Source organism: Sinocyclocheilus anshuiensis, unplaced genomic scaffold (assembly GCF_001515605.1).
Source record: "Sinocyclocheilus anshuiensis isolate Anshui unplaced genomic scaffold, SAMN03320099.WGS_v1.1 scaffold2171, whole genome shotgun sequence".
Lineage (NCBI taxonomy): Eukaryota > Metazoa > Chordata > Actinopteri > Cypriniformes > Cyprinidae > Sinocyclocheilus > Sinocyclocheilus anshuiensis.
Genome location: NW_015537929.1, coordinates 41021 through 65402, shown reverse-complemented (window position 1 = coordinate 65402; position 24382 = coordinate 41021). Strand labels below are relative to the sequence as shown.

At 36.0% G+C, this 24382-nt stretch overlaps 3 protein-coding genes across 4 annotated transcripts in view; 1 reads left to right on the top strand and 2 right to left on the bottom strand.

Moving 5' to 3' along the window:
• Positions 1 to 2375: 2375 nt before the first annotated feature.
• Positions 2376 to 7652, top strand: LOC107657824 (guanine nucleotide-binding protein G(t) subunit alpha-1). 2 transcript variants are annotated; one of them, XM_016446094.1, is made up of 9 exons: positions 2377 to 2616; positions 4216 to 4258; positions 4394 to 4535; positions 5338 to 5495; positions 5637 to 5765; positions 5929 to 6058; positions 6170 to 6323; positions 6554 to 6765; positions 6897 to 7652. In XM_016446094.1, the coding sequence occupies exons 1-8, from the start codon at positions 2511 to 2513 to the stop codon at positions 6742 to 6744; spliced, it is 1053 nt and encodes a 350-aa protein (XP_016301580.1). In that variant the 5' UTR covers positions 2377 to 2510; the 3' UTR covers positions 6745 to 6765; positions 6897 to 7652. The 2 variants fall into 2 exon arrangements, with proteins under 2 accessions (XP_016301570.1, XP_016301580.1); XM_016446084.1 differs by having other exon boundaries at positions 2376 to 2616; positions 6554 to 7652.
• Positions 7653 to 7830: 178 nt separating this feature from the next.
• LOC107657818 (ER degradation-enhancing alpha-mannosidase-like protein 1) lies at positions 7831 to 18117 on the bottom strand. Its single transcript, XM_016446071.1, has 12 exons — positions 17389 to 18117; positions 16706 to 16778; positions 15868 to 15971; positions 15375 to 15546; positions 15101 to 15284; positions 13267 to 13441; positions 12777 to 12897; positions 11738 to 11908; positions 11564 to 11637; positions 10515 to 10611; positions 10170 to 10331; positions 7831 to 9606 (listed from the first exon to the last, which is right to left on the bottom strand). The coding sequence occupies exons 1-12, from the start codon at positions 17850 to 17852 to the stop codon at positions 9517 to 9519; spliced, it is 1887 nt and encodes a 628-aa protein (XP_016301557.1). The 5' UTR covers positions 17853 to 18117; the 3' UTR covers positions 7831 to 9516.
• Positions 18118 to 19347: 1230 nt separating this feature from the next.
• Positions 19348 to 24382, bottom strand: part of LOC107657795 (ADP-ribosylation factor-like protein 8B-A) — a 9424-nt gene continuing 4389 nt past the window's right edge. The window contains exons 2-7 of the mRNA XM_016446042.1: positions 21330 to 21410; positions 21142 to 21215; positions 20945 to 21038; positions 20791 to 20858; positions 19823 to 19893; positions 19348 to 19733 (exon numbers count right to left, since the gene is read on the bottom strand). Coding sequence (XP_016301528.1) covers positions 19684 to 19733; positions 19823 to 19893; positions 20791 to 20858; positions 20945 to 21038; positions 21142 to 21215; positions 21330 to 21410 — 438 coding nt within the window. The 3' untranslated portion in view covers positions 19348 to 19683. The remainder of the gene's footprint in view (positions 19734 to 19822; positions 19894 to 20790; positions 20859 to 20944; positions 21039 to 21141; positions 21216 to 21329; positions 21411 to 24382) is intronic.

Below are 24382 nucleotides of genomic sequence, written 5' to 3'. Positions count from 1 at the left end.
TGAAAGCATTAAATCATTTGGAACTAAACTTTAGGAGGCTTGTTTGAGTTTGCATGAATTGTATTTGTACTGTACAGATATGTAGTCAAATTCTGGATATTGCTGTGTTGCTGTATGGTCTTTGAAATAATGAATCGAGAGAGAGAGAGAGACTGTTTTTTAAAGACAGTGGACTTCGCTGAACTAGTGATGAAATCAAGCACAATTACCTGATGTGTCTGTTTTGCCTCCATGATTTTTTTTCAACAGGCTTAGCAAACAGGCTGTGTGAAATGGTTGTTGTAAATGTATTTTTTTTCTTTCATTTGTAAGACATTATTCAGCACTGTGGTTTGCCCCCTTGTTTTGTCTTCTTTAGGATATTCTAATGTGAAAAAGATCCAGAATTAGATGTTATGAACAGTTAATATTATAGTAACGTTTTTTTTCCATCGTTGTTGACTAATTAAAGTTATATATTTTATAACAAATACAGGTTGGCTTTTCTGCAGATATATTACTGGGTGAACTTATACTTCCTTACTTTTGCAGACTTAACATAAAGATTGACAGAGACACCGAAGAAGGTTACGATAAGAAATTAGGTTGTTCACGTTACACCAAAAGTATACCAAGGAAGCTGGTCTTAAAATGTTGATTTGCCTATTTAATTAACTGTACATTGTTTGGTAATTTTACATTAGGGTCATTCACAAGAACAAGTGTGATTTGTATCTTCTTTAATACTTATAAGATTATATGCTGCATTATTTCATCTCTGGCATTCATAAAAAAAAAAAATATTTCAAAACATGATTTCTGTAATTCACAAAAGTAACTGAAATAATGTGGTATGGTGTGATAACGTTTGTTAGTTGTGAAAGTTTTAGCCATTTTCTAATTAATATTAGTGTAACTTGTGCCAAGAAAAAAAATCTGATCACTCAATGGAACATTTGAAAAAAAACAAACAAAAACATTTATTTAAAAATTATTTTTGCATTACAAACTAAACCGAGATCTATCAAACATGACTGTTCATTGTCTTGTTAATTATACCTAAATTAAGTCTTGAGGACAAAAATGTTGCAGAAGTGGCACTGGCTCCTAAGAATAGCCCATTAATACTCAGAGTGTATGTCCCCAGCTACATGCAAATACATTTTTTAATCCATTGTACACTCTTAAAAATAAGTTCCCAAAGGGGGATTTTTCAGCGATGCCATAGAAGAACCATTTTGGTTCCTTCCCAAAGAACCTTTCCACGAAGAGTTCTTAAACGAACCATTTTTTTCTTAGTGTGAAGAACATATAACAGGGGTGTCAAACTCAATTCCTGGAGGGCCGGAGCCCTGCAAAGTTTTGTTCCAACCCTGCACCAACACACATACCATGTAGTTTTCAAATAAGCCTGAAAATACTTAATTAGTTGGATCAGGTGTGTTTAATTAGGGTTGGATCTAAACTCTGCAGGGCTCTGGCCCTCCAGGAATTGAGTTGGACACCCCTGACATATAAAGAACCCTTTTCCACCATAACGAACCTTTTGTGCAGTGGAAAGGTTTTATGGAAGTTAACGTTTATTTACGGATACTTTATTATAGTGTGGCCTAAGAAAAGCTTTATTAATACTAGTTTTTGAGTATTTTTTTAAACAATGTTTAACAAGATAAGCATGATCATTTAATCATTAAACAACTTGCAACAAACTCTTAAAATATTGAAATGAATTGCTACTGATGAAGTACAATGAAGAAAGTGTCTCTCTCATCTGTGATACCTGTGGATTCAAATGTATCAATCTTCAGATTGGGGTCAATGAGCTCTGTCAGGTAAAGGACTAAAGCTCTTAAAACGCTGCACTGCACACCGTGTCCGCTGGAAAATGTCAACTGATCCTGATGACTACAGTGGGAAGGTGAGATTAGAATTACTCAGAGATTTCAATATTCAACATCAAAAACACCTTCACATTCAGTCCAAGTTCTATTGAAAAAGCCAAAAATGTAGGCCATAGAGATGTAATTTTCTTTCATGAGGTCAAGCACATTTTCAACAGAATATAGATATAGGAAAACTTATCAAGTTCAAAGTCAACATAACCAATCATTTATGAGACCCATTTACTTTGAGCTTCTACCTTAAATATCATAACGGTCATCAGCTGATGGCAAACAATTATAACATTTGCAACATCACATTATTCCACTCACACATTCTCCATGGCCTTTCTCATGTGCTTGTGAAGATGCTGGCCAGATTAACACTTTTTGCTGAGCACTGCACCTTCTCCTTAAATCTGAGGTTAGATGACCTCTCCATGCTTTCAATGCCTTCTGTCCTTGTTCTTCATTGGCCCCACCAACCCAGGTGGTCAGCGACATCTCCAAAATCCTTCTAAGACTCCAAACAATTCATCAGGTCACCAAGATCCAGTCGAGGTGTGAGCTGTATTGTTGTCAGCACCTGGAGGCCTCTGGACAAGCGAGTGGTCATACAGAAGGACTTCTTTTCCCTAATCAAGAGTCAGAATGGGGGCCGGGGGGAGCGCTGAGGACAAACACTCCAGGGAGCTAGAGAAGAAACTGAAAGAGGACGCCGACAAAGATGCCAGGACCGTCAAACTTCTGCTGCTAGGTAACAACACACAAGTCGACTCAAATGATTGTTCAAGTCAAAACATGAAGAATAGCTCATTTGCTAGATTTGGAAAACGGTATATTGCAGATGTGTTGTGAAGCCTTCCCATTTAAAACTTCATAATAAACAGGCAATGACTTCACATTTTGTTTTATCGATTTGTTTTTTGTTATATGAAAGGAATATTAATTCTTTAAAGCTCACATGCAAGATGAAAATTGATGCCTTACTGAAATTCAAACCAAAGTGGAGTCAAACTGGAGACTCATAAATGTGATATTTCTCAATATCTAAATCTTATTACAAAAGACACGAAAAGTGACAACTTGCATGCCTAGAAAACAACTTGCATGCCAGAATCAATACGTATTAAAAGTATGCATTTATATTCAACAAAAGTTGTATCTCTGTCTATCTTAACTGTGTGTGTCTTTGTCCGTGAGGTGATGTGGGTCAGGGTCATGGGACGTCAAGCTTTGACAAGGCTTAGGACAAAAATAATAAGCCTCTTAATGTAATCCTCCAAAACATAAACACAATCGAGGAGAAGGATGTATTCATTAATTCACATTTGCATGCCAAAATAAATAAATAAATCTTACTGTTTGAATGCCTACAGTTTGACAAATATTAGTGGTGTTACCCCTCAAAACACTGGCACAATGTTATCTATTCAAAAACCATATATATATACTGGTGCTGTCAAAATTAGCGTGTTAATGCATGCAATGAATTTTTTCAGTTTAACTGCGTTATTCTTTTTATTATTTGAGGTCTGTTAATCAAAGAACAAAAGAAAAAAGAGCTTTAAGGACTCATCTATATTGAATTTAGAATTTAGTGTTTGATAACTACTCAATTTCTGTATATTTCCTACTTGCTGAAGGGCACAGCTAAATATGACATTTATTATAATGGGTTTATGTGAAGATTGTTTTAAGTTCAATATTCAAGTTTCAATATAAAAGTATATTTAAACATTTTAATGTTAGGTGGGATAAATCACAATTAATTTCTGAAAAAATCTGTAATAAAAATGTGATATATGTATGTATGTACGTATATATAATTTTTTTAATACATTAAGACATAATATTACAAAAGTTTGATGTTGAAGATTTCTATATCAATAAATAAATACTGTTCTGTTATTTTAGTTCATCAAAGAATCCTGAAAAAATATATTAGTTTTCACAAAAATATTTCGCAGGACAACTGTTTTCAATATTGATAATAAAAATAAATGTTTCTTGAGCACTAAATCAGCATATTAGAATGATTTCTGAAGGATCATGTGACACTGAAGACTGAAGTAATGACTGCTGAAAATTCAGTTTTGCATCACAGGAATTAATTACATTTCAAAAAATATTAAAATAGAACAGTTATTTTAAATTGTAATAATTTCACAACATTACTGTTTTTACTGTATATTTTATCAAATAAATGCAGCCTTGGTGAGCATTTTGAAGAGACTTTGTTCAAAAACGTTTAAAAATCTTACCGACTACACTTTTGAACAGCGGTGAATATGCATGCAATAAAAATGAATTAAAGCAATAACCGCAATACTAAATCGATTACCATCTTCTTCAGGTGCTGGTGAGTCGGGGAAAAGCACAATTGTCAAACAGATGAAGTAAGTGCTAAGTAAAAAAAAGTATGATTGATAATACAGTGAATTGGCTAATGCGAGTCTATACTCACTATTAATTCATATTCAGTGCTTTTTCATATGAATAGCTTGGCCCATTAATTATTTTTTTCATGACAGAATTATTCACAAAGATGGTTACTCCCTTGAAGAGTGCTTGGAGTTCATTGTCATCATCTACAGCAACACCATGCAGTCGATCCTGGCCATTGTGAGGGCCATGAGCACACTCAACCTTTCCTATGGAGATGCTGCTGCACAGGTGCTCTACTCAAACATTCAAGCATCCATTAGTCATTTGCATAAATAAACAGGTTAAATGATGGAAAAGAACTGTAGTGATACCATGGCACAATGATGATATCAGATGGTAATACTATGGTATTGAATGATTATGCCATCTGCCTTGACCAAAAATATAGAATCCCACTTTATTGTAGGTGTGTTTAACTACTGTGTATTTGTATGTGTCAAAAACTTTCATTGTTTGGTAGGGGCAGGGATAGGTTCAAAAGTATTAATTACAATTGTAATTCCAGAAATGAATTCCAGATATTTCTTTTAAATGTATGCACAACAGAAAAAAACTGTAACTGACTTGTATGTTGTGACAACAAAGCGTAGATGTCCCAGATTAATTACTAAATGCATCCTAGAGTATACAATGTATTATAACTCCAGGATGTGTTCATTTTATTTTAAAACTCCTGCAATGAAGAAAATTTCCTTTGAAACAGTTTTCACTTATAGTAACACACTGAATTAAATGTGAAATTTTTAAGTAGAAAGACTGAATTAGTATTATCTTGTATACTACAAAACAAAACCGTAATAACGGAAGGATTTTTAAAAATAGACTATTAGGAGAGGTCATGAATGTTACACATCTAAAAGAGACTATTAAATCATGATGAAGGATTTTTCAGTATTTGCAGTCACTCACATCATCCCTTTAGAAAAGTTTGTATAGAAGCTAATGCTTAAACACCTTTAGTTACAACAGCCCAAATCCATACAAGCTGACCATTTTTTTTTTTTTACACCATTTTACCGGTTTGTTTCAGGATGATGCAAGGAAGCTGATGCACTTAGCAGACACCATCGAGGAAGGCACCATGCCAAAGGAGCTGTCTGACATCATCCTGAGGCTGTGGAAGGACTCAGGCATCCAGGCGTGCTTTGACAGAGCCTCCGAATACCAGCTCAACGACTCTGCCGGATAGTATGGCATCATAATTAGTCTTTTAAAGCATGAAATAACAGTTAACAAGGTTTTAATGTACATGATCAAAACCGTAATCAAATCATCTTTGAAACATTAAGTATGGGGAAATACTGTATTGATTCTTACTCTATCTCCAAGCTATCTGAATGACCTGGAGAGGTTGGTCAAGCCTGGCTATGTCCCTACTGAGCAGGACGTCCTGCGATCAAGAGTGAAGACCACCGGTATCATCGAGACCCAGTTCTCCTTCAAGGACCTCAACTTCAGGTACACCTAAAATACAAAGAATGGCATGAAGTAAACCAATAATAACCTTCATCATCTCAAAAATCCAAGCAAGTTTAAGAATGCAAAAGTGTCAATAAGAATTGAATAAGAAAAGTTTGAATGGACACCAATGCCAATAAACTGGGATCTTCTTGGTCTGCAGGATGTTTGATGTGGGCGGTCAGCGCTCAGAGAGGAAGAAGTGGATCCATTGCTTCGAAGGTGTGACCTGTATCATCTTCATCGCTGCTCTGAGCGCATACGACATGGTGCTGGTGGAGGATGATGAAGTGGTAGGTTGCCATTGTGGTCCATCAATGAAACTCCAACCAGACGTTTTACATGCACTATTACTATGAGGCATTTTAGTAATAAACCGTTTTTCCATGTCCTTCCAACCCAAGAACCGAATGCATGAGAGTCTCCACTTGTTCAACAGTATCTGTAACCACCGTTACTTCGCCGCCACCTCCATTGTACTCTTCCTCAACAAGAAGGACGTCTTCTTGGAGAAGATTAAGAAAGCTCATCTGAGCATGTGCTTCCCCGATTATGATGGTGAGACAGCATTTTGTCTGCAAACAAAAATATAAAATGTATTCTTTAACATACAGATTCTTACAATTGACTTTTACATTAAAAGAGAAAAACTAAAGATTTAACTTGGAGTATTAACACATTTTCAGCAGGGATTTATCATGGAACATCACTTCTAATAAATATCATTTATCATTCGGTTTCTGATATGCAAAACCATGCTAAAAATTACAATGCCATGTTTTTCTCAGGTCCCAACACCTTTGAGGATGCTGGTAACTACATCAAGATGCAGTTCTTAGATCTGAACTTGCGACGAGACATCAAAGAAATCTACTCCCACTTGACCTGTGCCACAGACACAGAGAACGTCAAGTTTGTGTTCGATGCCGTAACAGACATTATCATCAAAGAAAATCTCAAAGACTGCGGTCTCTTCTAAACAAGCAATGTGTGGGAAGAGTTGATTATAATATAATATCATAAATATTAAGTAGTAATAGAAGAATAGTATTGCATTATGTTGTTGTAGCATATTAAATTGCGCTACAATTTCTGTATGTGCAAAATTTAAAAGTCTTTCTTCGTTTACAGAGCGGCTTAATCAACAAAACCCAATACTGACCCATTGCCCCTTGTAGCCTGTTTTTCTCCCTGGGTAATAAGGAATTCTCCAGTGCGCACCCACATATACAAATACGTGAGGGAACTGAATTGATTAAATCTTGAAGATGAAAGTATATAGTTGTTGGGATCTACACTTGATTAAACACACTGCATGTAATTAAATATCAGAGCCTAATATATATTCATAGCAGCAAGTCATACATACCAACACATATATGAGGTGTGTTCGGCTCTATTAGTTTTTTTTTTTGCAGTGATCTGTCCTGTAGATTTACGACTACACTTCACACAGCTGTAAACCAAATAACCGTCCTTCTGAAACACCTGCATATGCACTTCAGCATAATGTTTTGCAAGAGTACATTATGAAGCATTTCAGTTATACGTTATAGCAGTTACTGCGTAAAGTTCAGACATTTAAGCTGATTGAGAAAAGTTTCGACTTGACTGGGATACAATGTTCTATATATTTAGGAGTTATATCATGTTATGTATGTCCCATCAGAATCTCTATGTAAGATGGATGACTTCGATGAAAAAATAGCATGTATTAAGTTGTTTAGCTCAGGAGCAGCTAGCTGAGAGACAGAGAACACAATTTTTGAGTGCATTGATAAAAATACAACAGCAAATATTGATTAAAATGACACAATTGACTGCAAAACCATAAACAACCAGGCAAATGTAAACTGAATGAATAAAGCTTCTGTAGAAAAGACTGAACCTGATGTGTTTGTCCTTTAAGTGTCCTGAACGAAGGCTTTAGTATCATAAACCACATTGGGATGGTTGAGTGTTTAATAGCCTACTTACATAATATACGAAAAAATTATTTCTAGAGAATTTTTATATTTTAATTAATCATTTTATGAATATCTGTATCATCAATTTGTATATTATAAAACACATACACAAACAAACATTAAAGCCTCTTAACACCAGTATATCCCGGTTTATTAATTTTGAGAGGTTTAGCTACAACTTATTGATCACAGAAAATAACTTTGACATTGTTTTCTGTGATGACTGATTGTAAGCCAGAGATGCTACAGTACTTGTACAGTTAAAACTGTTTAACCCAGAACATTTCCTTAAGAATATCAAAACCTGACTGTACCACTCACTGATGTGATAAACATTGTATTTTGTGTCTTTTGCAGCTCCATCAAGGTAGATTGTTAAACAGTTTTGCAAAGTCATGGTTTTAATTTTGATTTGATAAAATACACAAGTGTAGACATTCACCTTTGTCTCGTTGGACTAAAGGTTAAATCACAATGAAATCATCAAGCAGATCAACATTAATCTAATCAACTTTAATTAGAATACTTGCATCAGATAAAAACAAATCTGAATAAATATCAACCCCTATTTACTGAGAGTATCCTCTGTATGTGCCCCAAGGAAATTATAATCTGTAATATCAAAGAAATTAATTCTTCTCTTATCAGCATACTGATCATTCTCAGAATTCCTTATTTCTGACTTTTGGTTGGAGAACATTTGCACCAAGATCTAAGCATTAAAAGAGTTAACAACATTACTTACACAGCACATGCATATCACCTCTGAGTGACTGCATTATGGCATACTATACTGATCCTGAGGACTGAAGAAAAATAAAAATGAGATTTGTTAAAGGCACATGTTTTTTGTTAAATGTAATATTTGGTCCAATAAATGTTATGTTGCATGTTTGTTTACATACAAAATACAGGAGTGGAGACTAATTACTAGATGTTCAGACCTTATTGAGAGAGAATCTACAGCACTTCCTCGACCTACTGTGTAAAATGTACCAAATTATGAGGTTTTCTCTGTCAAAATAACTTGTGAGTGGAGATTTCACACCTTAAACAGGCACGCTACATAACAAAACCTTTCCGATTTTATCACAATAGACTGACAGCAGAAAAACAGAATGGTTACACCTTGCAAACCAAGGCAAAGTATGAAAAAACAAAGAATGTGTCATATTGCAAAGTGAAATTTTTTTCAGAATGCAGTTTGATTTGTCTGAAATGAAGCCCATCTGTTGTGTGTGTTCCTGAACAATGTAAAAAAAATAATGTTTTTTGAAATATAAAGCTTATATGAGAGTTTGTTCCTTGAGAAGAAAATCTAAAACATGCATACATACCATCTCAACCCAGTAGAGCCCTTTATAATACTAGATCAAGTTTCATTAAACATGGCACTGAAGAGAACATGTAACAGTGTGTGAAAACACACTTGATTGCACAATACAGAAATCGATCAGCCCAAAGAATCAAAAACAGTTTTGCAATGCATTTAGGATTCTGAAGAGCCAAACTGCCCTGAATGTGTTTTTGTTAAGCTGTGGACCTTTGCTGGCTGGATCTTAATATGTAGCCAAACCCTAACACCTGGTCCACATTTAGACAATATATGACCACAGAAGACAACTTTCATGAAAAAAAAACAACAACTGGTACTGGTTGATTTGTTGACCGAATATCTTGCCACTTCATGTGCAAAAAGACACTGAAAAGTTCTCTGATTGGAGAGTTACTGAACCCCTCCAGGGGGTTTATATGTGGTGAGATGTCCAGGGACAGTACTGATGTCAGGACAGCCCCACCATATGGTCTATTTGCCTCATGTATATGCTCTTTAGCGGAAGGCCGTAACGTCGCTCTTCAGGAATCCTTTCACACTATTAGACAAATGAAAATAAGTCATTCTTATTTCTATGACCACTTTCAAGATCTATTGTCATGTCCCTGACAAAATACTACTTTAAACACTGTAAGAACATTGTACACTATGCTTTAGCAGTTTTATGTTTAAATGATCAAGAAACAAAAAAAGCTGGGAATAGCTGATAATTATTTAAAAAACTAAAATAAATAAATAATTTATATTTATATTAAATTAGAGCTGTCAAATCGATTAATCGTGATATATATATATATATAAACATAAATTCACTATTAGTGCAGTCGTGAATGACTGTTGTAAGTGAATGAATCATTATCATTCATGTCCATGCACTATTGTTTTTTGACTGTAGCATGACAAAGCAGCATTTAAGCAAATATCATTAAAGGGCAAGTTTTGAAGCACCATATAATTGACTGGACAAGCTGACTGAAAAAACTTAACCCTAAACACATTTTAGTAAAAGACAGTAAAACTGGTTTCATTTATTAAGATCCACACCACTATTCATATTCATAAGTGGAAGTACTGATACGGTGTATTAAATCAATTTCTTACATTGCTTATGTTGGCTGGGGGCTCGTTGTTAGGCTCTTCACACGGGAATTGGTCTTCCCAACTTTTCTCCCTGAAGCGCTGATCTATTGGCACTACATGGCCTTCAGTAGTGAAGATGTACTTACTCTCAGACTTGTGCAGTGGGTTGTCTTCATCAAAGAGCTATAAAGGGTTGTAAAATATCAATTAGTGATGGACATGTCAGCTGCATGAAACTTGACAATGTTTGACTGATAAACTTGGCTACAAATGTTTGTAGTTTTTCAAATAAAAGTATGGCTAAAAAAGACTAGATGCAAGAAGTGAGAACAGGAAACTATAAAGCGAGAACGGCAGACAACTAACCAGGTAAAGGTACTTGCACGTTTCGCTGAGGAAGAAACTTTCCATGCGATCTTCTTTGGACTTATCCACCACATGATGGAGTGTGGCATAACCACACCTGAGAAGCATATAAACAAAACATCTGTCCTGAGAACATGCCAGCATCCCAATCAACTCAATCAATTCTTACTATTGATGGCCTGCACATAGAAAGAGTAACAGCTTATAAGTATTTAGGAGTATGGCTTGTCGAGAAGTTAGCTTTTAATGTACATATTGATTACTTGGTGAAAAGACTTAAACCACGATTGGGTTTTCTATTTCGGCAACAAAAAAAAGTTTTTCCTTTGGAGCTAGAAAGCAAATTATACAGAGTACATTTTTACCCATTTTGGATTATGGAGATGTTATTTACATGCATGCTTCTACGTATTTATTGAAAAGGCTGGATAGTGTTTACCATGCTGCATTGCGATTTATAACAAATGCTTGCTCACGTACTCATCATTGTTTGCTGTATAATAAAGTAGGTTGGTCCTCTTTATATCAAAGAAGGAAATCACATATGTTAGTGTATACTGTAAAGGCATTGTTGGGCATGCTTCCAAATTACATCTCTAGTCTTTTATGCCTACGTAGAAAGAATTATATCACCAGATCATCAAATGGGATTCAATTAGAAATACCCAGGATATATTCAGAGCATGGAAAATCAGCTTTCTCTTACTATGCTCCGTGGTTGTGGAATGAATTTCAAACTGTAACTCCATTAGAAACAATTCCTTCTTTGAATATTTAAAAAAATTTAGTGCAGTGTTTAGTAAATGAATCATGTTGTTGTTTTAATTAATTTACTGATTTATGATTATTGTTTTTGCTTTGGTTATATGTAATTTTGTCTTGTGAGGTGTATGTTTGTGAAATTTTATGTGAAATTTTTTTGTACGGTCATCTTGGCCAGGACTCCCTGGAAGAAGAGATTTCTTTTATCTCAATGGGACCTTCCTGGAAAAATAAAGGATAAATAAATAAATAAAATAAATCACTTCCTAGCATTTTAAACCATATACCTGACTTTGGTATCTTTTTCAAGGCTTTCAAGAATGTCCATCCCAACATGAAGATAAAAAGGATTCTTGGTTGCCTGCAGAAAGTCAAGTCTATCGTTAATTATACTGTAACGCTGTAAAGTTTAAAAATCTGGTTATAAAAAAAAAACAAAAAAAAAACAAAACAGGTTGTACCTGATAGAGTAGGTATGTGGATTCTACTAGTTCTGGTCTTAAAGGGTAGAAGAGAACATCTGGGGCCTGAAGCTGCCAGTTGTATCTTTCCGGAAGAGCACCGAAACGCTTCCAAATTGCATAGTAGAAGGCATGAAGGCAAATGGCATTTTCAACATCTCCATTCAAAACCTGAGCAAACAGAGATGTGTGTCCCTGGTTAGAACCCAAATTAACTGAATGAAAAAAAGGCTATGTCAAAGAAAAAAAAAAAGAAAAAAATGTCAGGATGCACAAGGGTAAAAAAAGCTCTGTATATACTTGTATAACAGAAACACACTACAACTAGTTATGGATTTTAATATTACATCAGAAAGTTCATGTTCACTATTAATTCAAATGCTCTGTTCTACATAGGCAGAACAGAAACAGAACCTCGTCGGGTTGATTTAAAATGCTCAAATGGAGAAAAACAATTTTTTTGTGTTCTAATAAACAAATTTACCAAGCAAACACAAATATTGGGTAAAATCGTACATTTTTTATTACACTGAAATATTTTCAGATGGTTTCCAGTACTGAATGAAACAAGTACAGGTGCATCTCAATAAATTAGAATGTCGTGAGCCAAAATCATCACAATTAAAAGAACCAAAGACTTAAACTACTTCAGTCTGTGTGCACTGAATTTATTTAATACACGAGTTTCACAATTTGAGTTTAATTACTGAAATAAATGAACTTTTCCACGACATTCTAATTTATTGAGATGCACCTGTATAGTTATAATATTTATATCTATTATACTAAAGTTCAAAAGTTACATTTAGATACATTTTTCAGAATTTTTTGATGAATATACATTTTTGAGGTCAATTTTATGCTTCCTTGCTCAGTTTTTTGATCAATTTAATGGATCCTTGCTATATTAATTTCCTAAAAAAAAAAAAAAAGTAATGACCCCAAACTTTTGAACAGGCTGTATTGTACTATTAAATTATATAAAGACAATTGAGAAATTGAGTGAGAACTGCAAAAGTCACTTAAGACAGAGTCATACCTGCAGTCCAGGGAAGAATGCCTGCAGAGAGTCAATCCATGTGTTCATGATCTGTCCATTAAACATGTTTACATTCACATAAAGTGGTGGGTCGCCCTCTCCTTCATTACATGCCTCTCTTCTGTAAATAGTAAAAAAAAAAGTGCACACTTAGACCCCTAGTTTTACCAACAAAAACATAACAGTTTAATAAGAATTCATGCATGCACACCCTGAGGTGTGAGATTAAAGAGTCACACTATAACTTCTGTATATCCATGCAGTTACAGATAATTAATAACAACCTTAAATGTCACATCCAATTATGCTTATAATAAATTAACTTGCAAGCAGTACATTCATTGGCTACAAACCATGTCACACTTAACCACAGATCCCAAGTGACACACTTTATCTGCAGGTAGTTAAGACACCCACATGCAAACTCCTTTGAAAGTTCAAACTGCAGCCACAAGCAGCTGTGGTCACACATGCACACGTTTATATTCACCCTCTTCTCAGGTGGCTCTGAATGCTCTCGTAAGCTGCAGAGAACATCCTGTAGTCTTCTTTCTCTCCAAACAAGATGTAGGACTTGAGGAGGTACTCATAGAATGAGTCCATGCCGGCACCAAGACCGCTCTGCCTCCCCACCCACTGACCAGTCTGAATGTTCACCACATTCCCTGGAAGATAAACAAGAGAATTATCACTGGTCAGAGTCAGACAAAGGCATGTAATCACAAATAAAAGACACTGGATTCAAAACAAAAGAAAAAGAAAAGATCTATACAAGTCAAGTAATTGTTTAAAGGGATAGTTCACCCAAAAAATGAAAATTCTGTTATTAAATACTCACCCTCATGTTGTTCCAAACTAGTGAGACCTTTGTTCACCTTTGGAACACAAATTAAGATATTTTTGATGAAATTTGAGAGCTTTCTGACTAGTGTTAATTTCGTTAACGAAATCTATGACGATAAATGCTCGTCAACTAAGTTTATTCCCCTGATGAAAACGAGACGATGACGAGACAATAAGGTCTTGAAACGATAACGGAGACTAAATAAACATGCAATAATATAGTGGACGAAAAAAGATGAGACTAAAATGTAGTTTAAAAGAACAAACGCTTTACCAAAACCATTTTATTTTTGTTGAAAAAGTGGAGCCAAAACATTTCAGACTGCTGTACAAGACTCTATTATGTGAACGTTCATGTTTGCGGTTGCCAGATATCAAGAGATCAAATCCCCCAATCAGAGCTTTTCTGTTAAACGGATACGTACGTTAATCTGCCTGGCTTTTTGCTTTATGCAATCTGCCAACCATTCACACGCGCTCTCTCCTGCAGAGGCGCCGTGATCTGAAAACATGACATACAGTATAGTAGCCTACTGTACAAGTAAGCTGGAGTTCAGTGATCTCCATTTGAGGTATTCTGCTTAAATGAAAGTGTCATTCAGCCAGTCTGTGTTCTGTCATGGATCTCGACTGTATTGTTTGCGATAGTGGTTGCTGATTGTAATGTTACTTACGCAACCTCTGTGCGCAAGAAGGTTTTTTTTGCCGTTGTTTTAAAAGAGAAACATTAATGCAATTTGGAATTATTGGAATTACTATAAGGAATTTCTCTGTTATAATATTTGAGAGTAGATTTTTGTTATGCCAATTTTCATAACGTAGACAGGGCGAGTATCTAAAGCCTTTGGTGTTTATTTAGCCTCTAATTGATATCTTGTTATAAATCTGTACACTAGATAAGGTAAAATAAACCATGCATACGAGTCGGTATTCTATTGATTTGTGCTTATTGGTGTAAGAGCAACTTCTGAAGAAATGTAAAAATAAATTTCCCAAATGACAACAATCATTGCAATTAAAATTGAGCAAAATATTTTTTTTATCATTTTAATCATATGACAAAAATTTGTAAGTTTCCACTGATTAAAACTAGACTAAAATGCTCAGACTAACTCGACTAAAACTTGACTAAAACTGAAACAGGGCAAGTTGACTAAATTTGATAAAAACTAAAAGTTACATTTGACACAGGACTAAGACTAAGACCAAATTAAAAATAGCAAAATTAACACTATTTCTGACCCTGCATAGACAGCAACGCAACTACCACGTTCAAGGCCCAGAAAGGTAGTAAGGACGTCGTTAAAATACTCCATGTGACATCAGTGGTTCAACCGTAATTTTATGAAGCTACGAGAATACTTTGTGTGCGCAAATAAAACAAAAATTATTTTAATAATTTTAAAAATAAAAATAATTTTCATTTTTGGGTGAACTATCACTGGGTGGACTAAAACAGACCCAAAAAAGCAACCACTTACCCAACAGCCCAGTTTCATTGCTTCTCAAGTTCCACAGAGCTTTAACAGCCCGCCGGGCAACCCACTCAAATGTAGAGTCACCAATCAGACGGCTCAGAATGCCAAACTCCACGAGCAGAGAGCCCGCCCCTGCTGTACAGGTCTCATTAATGCTGTCAGGAGGGACGCCTTTCTTTAAATTCACCTGCACAACAACATGGTAAGACACCAATATCAAATGCAGCAAAAATGAGGCACCATCTCTCTAAAATAGTGCTATGTAAGTTGGCCTGACCCTGGGATAGGGGATGCCTGTGCTAGTGTTCTCAAAGGCAGGTAGTAGTCGAACCGCCAGGTCATGCGCCAGGTGCAGCAGCTCATTATCATAGTCTTTCAGCGCTATGTCCCCAAATGGGTGCCGTGGATCAGTCAGCAGAATATGGGCCGAGATCAAACTGCCAAGAATTCTGAAAAGGGAACACAAGTTAACACAGATCCTGTTTATTTATTTTAGGAAGAAGGCAATAGTAGCAGATCAGCATAATTATTGCATTGCATTATGAAGGGTTTGTTTGCATTGCATTATGAAGGGTTGTTTCTTCTACAGGAAAGCCCCCAAAAAAATCACTTTAAAACTAAAAAGCTTATTCAATTATTAACATTATCTAACAACTTCTTACATAAAGTTTAACTCAATAATGACAATTATGTCATCATTTGTTCACTCTCGTGCTACAAACCACTAAACAGACTCACTTAAAAAGATCCATTAAAGGGAATTACTGCACCTAATGTTGGCTTCAAAGACTTGAACAGTGGAGTCCTTGTCAAAAGAGACAGTGTCAATCACAAGCTTAACAGCTCGATGGAACTCTGTCACATTTCCAAGAACCTGCAGGGATGGACAGCAAAACTTTAAGTACATAGTGCATTAATGTACATGTGTGACTATTGAATTATGCTGAGGTGACACAGAAGTGCAAAAATTCCTGAGATTATTTATAATTAATAGTCCTGGAACAAGATGCAGTTTGTTCAGCTGAGGCCATATCTTTTTTTTTTTTTACTAGATAACGGAAAGTTAATCGTAAGCTCAGATAAATTCAAGGTTGTTTACTGGGACACACTTATGAAAACTGCTACTCCTTTTCTCTCTTCACTTGTAGTGAAGGACACAGAATGGGCCTTATTCATGAAACATGAGCAGAACAAACTTTTGCAACGGTTTCGAAACATGACTGTGTAATTTATGTTGTAGAACAAAATGTGAAAGTCTCTTCTAGGAAAATAAACCACAGACCTTTACTCGTAAATCTTAAACCTGCAGTTTTAAAACTCAAAAGATGAAATCTGAGGCTTGAAAATGGCAATTCTGTTCTGGATTTTAGGACTATAAACTGAACACCTCAGAGTTTTTTTTATAGAAGATTATGCTATTAAGCAGTTCAGCTGAATTTTGTTGCAGCTTAGACAAAATTACAAAAACTAAAGCATCCTTTTACTCACAGTATGAAAGCCAAAAAAAAATCACTTTAAAACTAAAAAGCTTATTCAATTATTAACATTATCTAACAATTTCTTATATAAAAGTTAAACTCAAGCCATCTGTACAATAGGCTGACTTACCAACAGCGTATCAAGAGCATCGATGAGGGTCAAAGAGTAGTTTCCAAGGACATCATTGATGTTGATATTTGATCTAGGAGAAACACACAAGCAAATGTATCTTAGGTTCATTATTCAAATACATTGGGTTATAATAAATCCCAAAAATATGAGGTGCTGGATATAACAGACATTTCATATCTCATGACATATTCACAGACCTTGGGGATGATTTGGAAAGTTGCAACTTGTTACTTGTTCTGCTTAAATACATGTGACATTAACTACATGATTTGTACAATCTTAGAACTGTACATTCATTTCTGATAAAAGACCACTTTGAAAAGTGCTACTTAAATAAATGTGAGTGTGTGTGTTTAAATTGAATTGAATTGCTACACTTCTGTTATCAAAAGACTAAAGGAAAAAAGCTCGATGAGCCACATTTTTGTGAATTGGGAATGTCATTCCCATCCAGGGCACTTCTTTATCAGAACAATGTAGGTATGAAGAAGGAAATACAGAGTTAAAGTGTAGATGAATATATCCATATTCAATTATTATCTTCACATTCAGATCTCAGTTAGTTCTTCCCGAGTATATACTAAAGATTATAGCAGTCAAACGACCCAAGAGCAAGGATAATGACATTACGCAGCACCAAGGTAGTTTTTTTGGGTGCTATGGATTAGTCAGCAACTTACGGGTTGAGCACGTCAGGCCCTCGACCTTCACAAGCTATAGGGTTCAGTTCATCCTCTGGAAAGGCAAATTTCATGTAGTTATCATATCCGAAATAAAACATGTCTCGAGCCATTCCCCTCATCTTCACTTTCAGCGCGTCAGGAAAGGAGCTGTACTTTCTGTCATATTCATCTCTGCCCTCCTGAAAAAAGCTGAGGTAGGATTTCTTTGGTGAATTCCCACTAATCTGGGAGCAGGTATTTGCTTGGGGGTTTCTGTTATCGTACATGTGCTGTGCCCAGGCGTTACTTTTGACGGTGGCTCCGTCGCCATCCTTGAGAAGTTCAATTTTATGCAAGTTGAACGTGAATTTGATGGGGAAGTCAAAGCCCCAGCTGGGTCCCAGTCCAAATACTAGCCAAACCAAGCAATTCAGCAGCACCCTCAAAACGAGAAGACCCACAACTATTGACCTCCATTGCATCTTTGCCTGCTGTCGGCCTTAAAAGTCATAATTCACTTCGACGTCGCGACTTGTCGAAGCGCAAAAGTCAAGTTTTCCTCCTGCTTTCAGTTCTCACACACTTCCTGTCAACAAACCAGCCCCTCCCTGATCCTCAACGCTGATTGGCCAGCCGCTGGTAACGTCATGACGGAGAGAGCAAATGGTTAATGAAGATGCCAAAACCGCAAGCAAGCAGCGGAAATGTCGTGGCAGCTCAACTAAAAGCATCCCTGCCTTTCTAAGCCAATGAGAAAATCACGTGTGATGCGAAAATGTACAGTCTTATCTGTTTAGTTGTAACTCCTTCTACAGTAAACCGCTACCACCTCCTCTACTAATGCTACAATTACCTAATAATAATATTAATAATAATAAATGTTAATGGTAAAAAACCCTGTTTGATTATTTAATCAGTATTTGATTAATTTGTTATTAAAATAGTGAAATACTTCACATACTGATTAAAAAAATTCTACTATTTTTGCTTTACTTTTTTATTTATAATTCATTTTTAGTAGTAACAGTATTATAACGTCGATGTTAACATTGCAATCAAATGCATATATATACACACACACCGTACTATAAAGTACACAAAAACCTTAGTTAGAAATACCACATTAACTGTTTTAGTAGTTACAGAGAATTTTATAACAAACTAACATTTTAAATTTTAAAAATATGTAGGTTGTAGGTTGATTTTAAATATAAATAGCAATGTTTTGAGTTTTAATAAGCAGTAGCTGTTTGGAATACAAAAAACAAACAAACAAAAAAACAGATGTGCTGCACCTTTCAAACTTGGAATGTGAAAACTTGAGATAGCATATGTATGTATAGCTTTTATTCACCATAACTTGAGATAATAAAATAAAAATCAACCACAACAATGCAAGATTCCTCCTACATGTTGACAATCTATTTATTGGTTCATTATATTTACAAAAGTGCATTGATAATAGTGGGGTTTCCAACATTTGCCTCTTTCACAAATATTTAATTGATAATGACAACAGTACAATAATCTACCTTTAAAAGCATGCCTTCAGTTCTTGCAGTTCAAAGTAAGCTGTCTTTATCCAATCTACTTCCAGGCAGGCACACCCGGTATACTGTTTATCTTGAGGGACAGATACACTGTACAAGGCACTTTAACTTCACCTACTCTCTCTCTCTCTCTCTCTCTCAGCTCATGAACAGGATGCAAAGACATCATCGAACTAAATGAAAACCTTTACCAGCAAAACATTCTTCCTCTCAAACATAATTACACTCACTTCTGTAAAAACCTTTCTGAATCATCATTTGAACTATTTATTTACTGGACTGCTCATATTTAAATATTACAGATTTCTCAAGAGACAATTTAAGAGGGGGGGGGAAATAAAAGCAACAGTCCAAACGATATTACACGCTCTCAAGAGCATAACCTGACAGACTGGAGGAAAAGGCAGAACACGATATTAAAGTTCGATTTTTTTTCTCAGTTTTTAAATAGATTTGTTCAGGAAACCCCAAGTGGAGACCACTGGAGCTGCTGGGATTTGCAAAACCATGAATCCATAATGTTCGTCTGACTGCAGGCTGTAAGAGGTGGAGGAACTCTGCAGGCTAGCGTCTTTTAGCGACTGACGTATCTCTGGCATAACTGATGCAGTTGGGAGGAGGAGCTTGTGAAGAATTATGGGAACAGACAAGCAGGGTAGTGTGAGGGGGGCAGTATGGAGAACTGTACAGTTTCACAAAGTGAGTAGGATGTGGTGTGAGAGTAACATGGCAGCGGATAAACTTGGGCCCTCTGAAGACACTTTCAGCTTCTTCTTGACTTTGAGTGCTGGATTAGCCATTGAAGTGTAATGTCTGTGAGGTTCAGGGGACATAACAGTGTTATTTAAGTAAAGATTAGCAACATCATATAGCAGACAAAACAACTCATCCTCATTACTTACCAATGTTATCTTTCTCTTTGCAGGAAATAGAGTAGCAGCAGATCTCCCGGTCTTGAATAGCAGCCAAGTTCCTAAAGAAATAGGACAGGAGACAGGATAAATAAAACAATTTATATGGTATGTTTTCATTTCAGGCCAACTAGTTATTTCAGGATAAACTGTAAACAGAGTCTTGCAACAAGAGCACAAAGGAAATAATGAGGCACATACAACTCTTAGCCAATAGATGGCAGTAATTCTTGCAACAACATGAGACCCCCAAACCACACAACCTTTCCTTTTCCTCCAGACCAGTGGATAAAATCTGGTCTAGACATTGTGACTCATCTCACTCTCACACAATTCACTGAAATCACGAAAATAAATCTCAATCTGACACTAGCATAAAAATGTGGTGACATGTGAATAAAATGTATGCAATTATTTTACTCGAGAGAGAACTGAAACTGATTTTTACAAATAGAGCATTCCTTTAAAATTAAGATAAAAATAAATAAACTGAGATGACCAGAGCCAGTAATGCAATTATATTCAGTTTTCTATTATGGCAAGGTAATCTTATTAGCATCATATGATTTGGCAGAATGTGATCAGAGACTGTAAAAGACAGAGCCAGTCCAATCATACATAAATGAACGGGAGAAATCGTAGCACTCAATGCGGCAGCTTTAATAATGAATTTCCTACCTTACCTTCAAATTCAGGAACATGCATGAGAATGGACCAGTTATTGATTAGTATAAAAAGCTATATTGGTTAACAATTTATTTCCCCACCCACCAACGTGACCAAGATGACATTAGCTGAAAATTAAATGAATTTTCTTTTTTTTTTTCATTCAACATTCTAATGTAAATAGTGTGCATAAATCTATTTAAGTAAATATGTTCCATTTTTATTACTTTAATTCAAAAAGCCAACTGGGAAACATCAACTGCATGTGTAGTGTATCACACGTAGCTCCTTACATTTTTTCAATTAGCTGTTTCTCATCCAATGCATTAGGTAGATCTCTCTTGTTCCCAAGCACCAACACCTAAAACACAAAGACATTCATAAGAACTGATGCCATGAAGATGTTTGAGCAATGATGCACTGTAAAAACAAAGACAATTGCCTTACAGGGATTCCTTGTAACTGTGGCTTGTCTAAAAGATTGTGCAGCTCATTTCTGGAAGCTTCAACCTTCTCCCGGTCTGCTGCGTCCACCATGTACCTTTGAGAGAAAATTGAGAATTGAAAGGATGCACATTTTATTACTTTATAATTGAGAATACTTGCCTCTTTCCCTCATTGAAGATGGATGGATAGATACTTACACTATTGCATTCACCCCACGACAGTATCGCTCCCACATGCTCCTGAACCTCGGCTGACCTCCTATATCCCAGATCTGCACAATAATCAGACCCATGTTAGTTTCAGTATGTATTATTTACAATTAATCTTGCACCTTATAATCTTCTCCTGAATCCCAAGAAGCCAAGATTAATCATTAGGACCAAACCTTGATGGTGACGTTGCCTTTTGTGACCTTCCTCATGTTGAACCCGACAGTTGGAATCATGTCTTCGCTGAACTGGCCTGACTGAGGGGGGAAGAGATAGCGGATATTAACTCATGGAGTTGGACTTATGGTGAATTGCTTTCATTATTTCACCTAAAAACAGTTTTGTTTTTTTTAGGTGGTTTTGACGCCCAGTTTCTTTTCCTGTTGCTGTAAGCGTAGGCCTGCAGTCATCGGTAGTTAAGGGACTCCCATCATCAGAAACATTTATTTGATCTATGATTCATAATGAAAGTTTAAACACAAATACCTCAAGTCTAAGGAAATTTCTGCGTGGTATATTGCCATCTACTGTACTAAACATACCGAAATTCTCGAATTCAGGTCACTGCCACTATCAACTATTCTGCCCAGTAAAGGTTTTGTGCCAGACTAGTTCATCACATCATTATAACATTACACATCACGTTCCTGTGGCTCAGTGGTAGAGCATTGCATTAGCAGCGCAAAAGGTTGTGGGTTCGATTCCCAGGGAACACACATACTGGTAAAAACTGTATAGCCTGAATGCACTGTAAGTCGCTTTGGATAAAGGCGTCTGCTAAATGCATAAATTAGTATTATTAAATTATCATTAATAACCACTAATGAGCCAGGACTATTATAATTGCACATCTCAACCACAAGACCACCTCTCCTGTTATGAATCAGTTTTGATGTGGTCCGCCTTTAATGAGGGAAAATTCCCTCCCCATAAACACCTTTCCCTTATTTGTCTCTCTGTTGCCAATAAAACTTTCTAAACATTAGGAGCACCTCTCAGTATTCTGACACACTCATTCAGTTCTTGACTGCATAGTCATTTCTGCAGATGTAATTTCCTCCACTGGCTAATTACAGCTATTATCTACGTTGCCCTGATAATAAAAATTAGATGTGATTTTGATATGAGATATTATTATTGGTATATATGATATGATTTTGGTCACAACTCCCACAAGCTATCAAATAGTATTGTTTTTTTGTTGTTATTATTATTTTTTTATTTGGCAGGTGCACAAAACAAGCTTTATGGGTTTGGTTTTGTTGTTGTTTTGCACCCTCCACACAGGCAAAAAGCAAATGATGTGCACCTTGATTTGCTCATGCTGGGGATCTAATCTAAAACTCTTAAACATCGAGATAACACCCAAGGAAGTCTCCTAATTTAAAAATACAATGATTTTTATACAATGGAAATAACTGCACTTGACAAACGTTCTTCATTTTTAAATCAGGAATTCTGTCACCCAATCAAGCAAACTAAAACACTGAATCTTTCTTCTCAGTGAATTCAAAGTACTTGACAACATGTTTACTAAGTGGAAAATAACTGAAGAGAACATGCATGTTGCCCTGCAGTACATTGTACAAAAAATAGCTAAGGATTGCGGTGTCAACATCTCTGGCTACATGGCTCTTGCAGCTAATAGTGAACAAAGAGATACTGAGTCAGCACACTATCTCAGGCTGTCTGGAAACAGGGAGAAAGACAGATCCTTCATACTATCAGCCAGAGATCCAGACAGAGCTGGGTAAGACAAAGATCCTTCAACAAGATATTCTGACAGAGTTTGTTTGAGCACCAGATGCAAATAGAGCAGGGCAGAAGCTCCCACATCTCTGTGCCCTGATGATAACATAATTGCACTTGTTGCTCCTTTTGAACAATTAATGAGATACCAGTTCACACATGGTCTCCTCAGGAGATGCAATTTCCACCCAAGGTGCTGAAATGATAACACAGCAAGAGTCTATATAGAGATGGTGGAGTGAAGACAGCAAAAACTATTCTCCTGGAGGCTATGAGACAGCGCAATTCATTAAACGATGCATCAAGCAAATTCAACTGCAGTAAGTCTGGACTGAAAACACAAAAAAAGCAAATAAATATATCTTCCTAAATCTGTACAGTTTTTCTGTACCTTACTGTCTTACATATCAATAAAAATATTAAATAATAATAATAATTATGTTTCTAAATAATCAGGAATTCATATTAACTACTTTAAATAAAAAAAGAAACGTTTAAACCTCATTCAGTGATTCAGAGTTGAGGTGGTCTGCCTTGAAGAAGGAAAGTCCCTCTGTCTGCTTTTCCATGTCTAGTAACAACATTTCAACATTTGATCAGAAAATACAGCTTAATATTTTATTAAGTCCTATATTCTGAAATGTGTTCTTTTACGAGCCCAGTCTCATGATGAATACGTACGTACCTGTGGGAACTTTTTTGCAAGACGCAAAATACGTAGCGCCATGTACGTTTCATGACATATTTGGTGTGAAATGTCCACTGAGTGGCGCTAAAAGAATGTTAAATTTTTTTCCCCGGAACAGATGAACGTACATATGGTACGTTTTATATGATGTTGGTTTTGTACGTGTCACCGCAGTTCTGACTTGAAATGTCCATTGAGTGGCGCTATAACTGTAATGTTCTGTGATGTTTTAAAATAACGTATCATCTGCACTACACCTAAACCTAACCGATAGTATGAACAAAAGCGAATGTGACATAAAAACGCAATCGCAAGCCCGCTGTTTTAGCTTGTTTTTCGATCTCTCATCTTTGAGCTCTTTTATCTTGAGTCATGTTTTTCACAGGATTCGTACCCAAGGATTCCGCAAGCTAAGTCCAATTCCGTGCCAGCTGAGCTACCGAGCAAGCTTGTTACGTCCAGAAAGCGAAACATATGGAGCTGGTTAAGTGACATAAAGTCCAAAACTATGTACGAAAACGATTAAAAGTGCTTGCTGTTTTACTGCCTCTAGTGTTCGTTTCTGTTGGAAACTGCAGTGATATGCACTTATTGGTACGTATTTCGTGTCTTGCAAAATATTTCCCACAGTCAACCCTCTACATTGCGAGTAAATCACTCGCATATGCGACTAAATCTTCACTCTGGGCGACTAAATGATGCCTGTATTTGACGTACCGTGAACTCTAGTGTGAAGGCACACGACTCGCCGTCGCTTTGTCTCACACACACGCAGAGAGAGAGAGAGAGAGA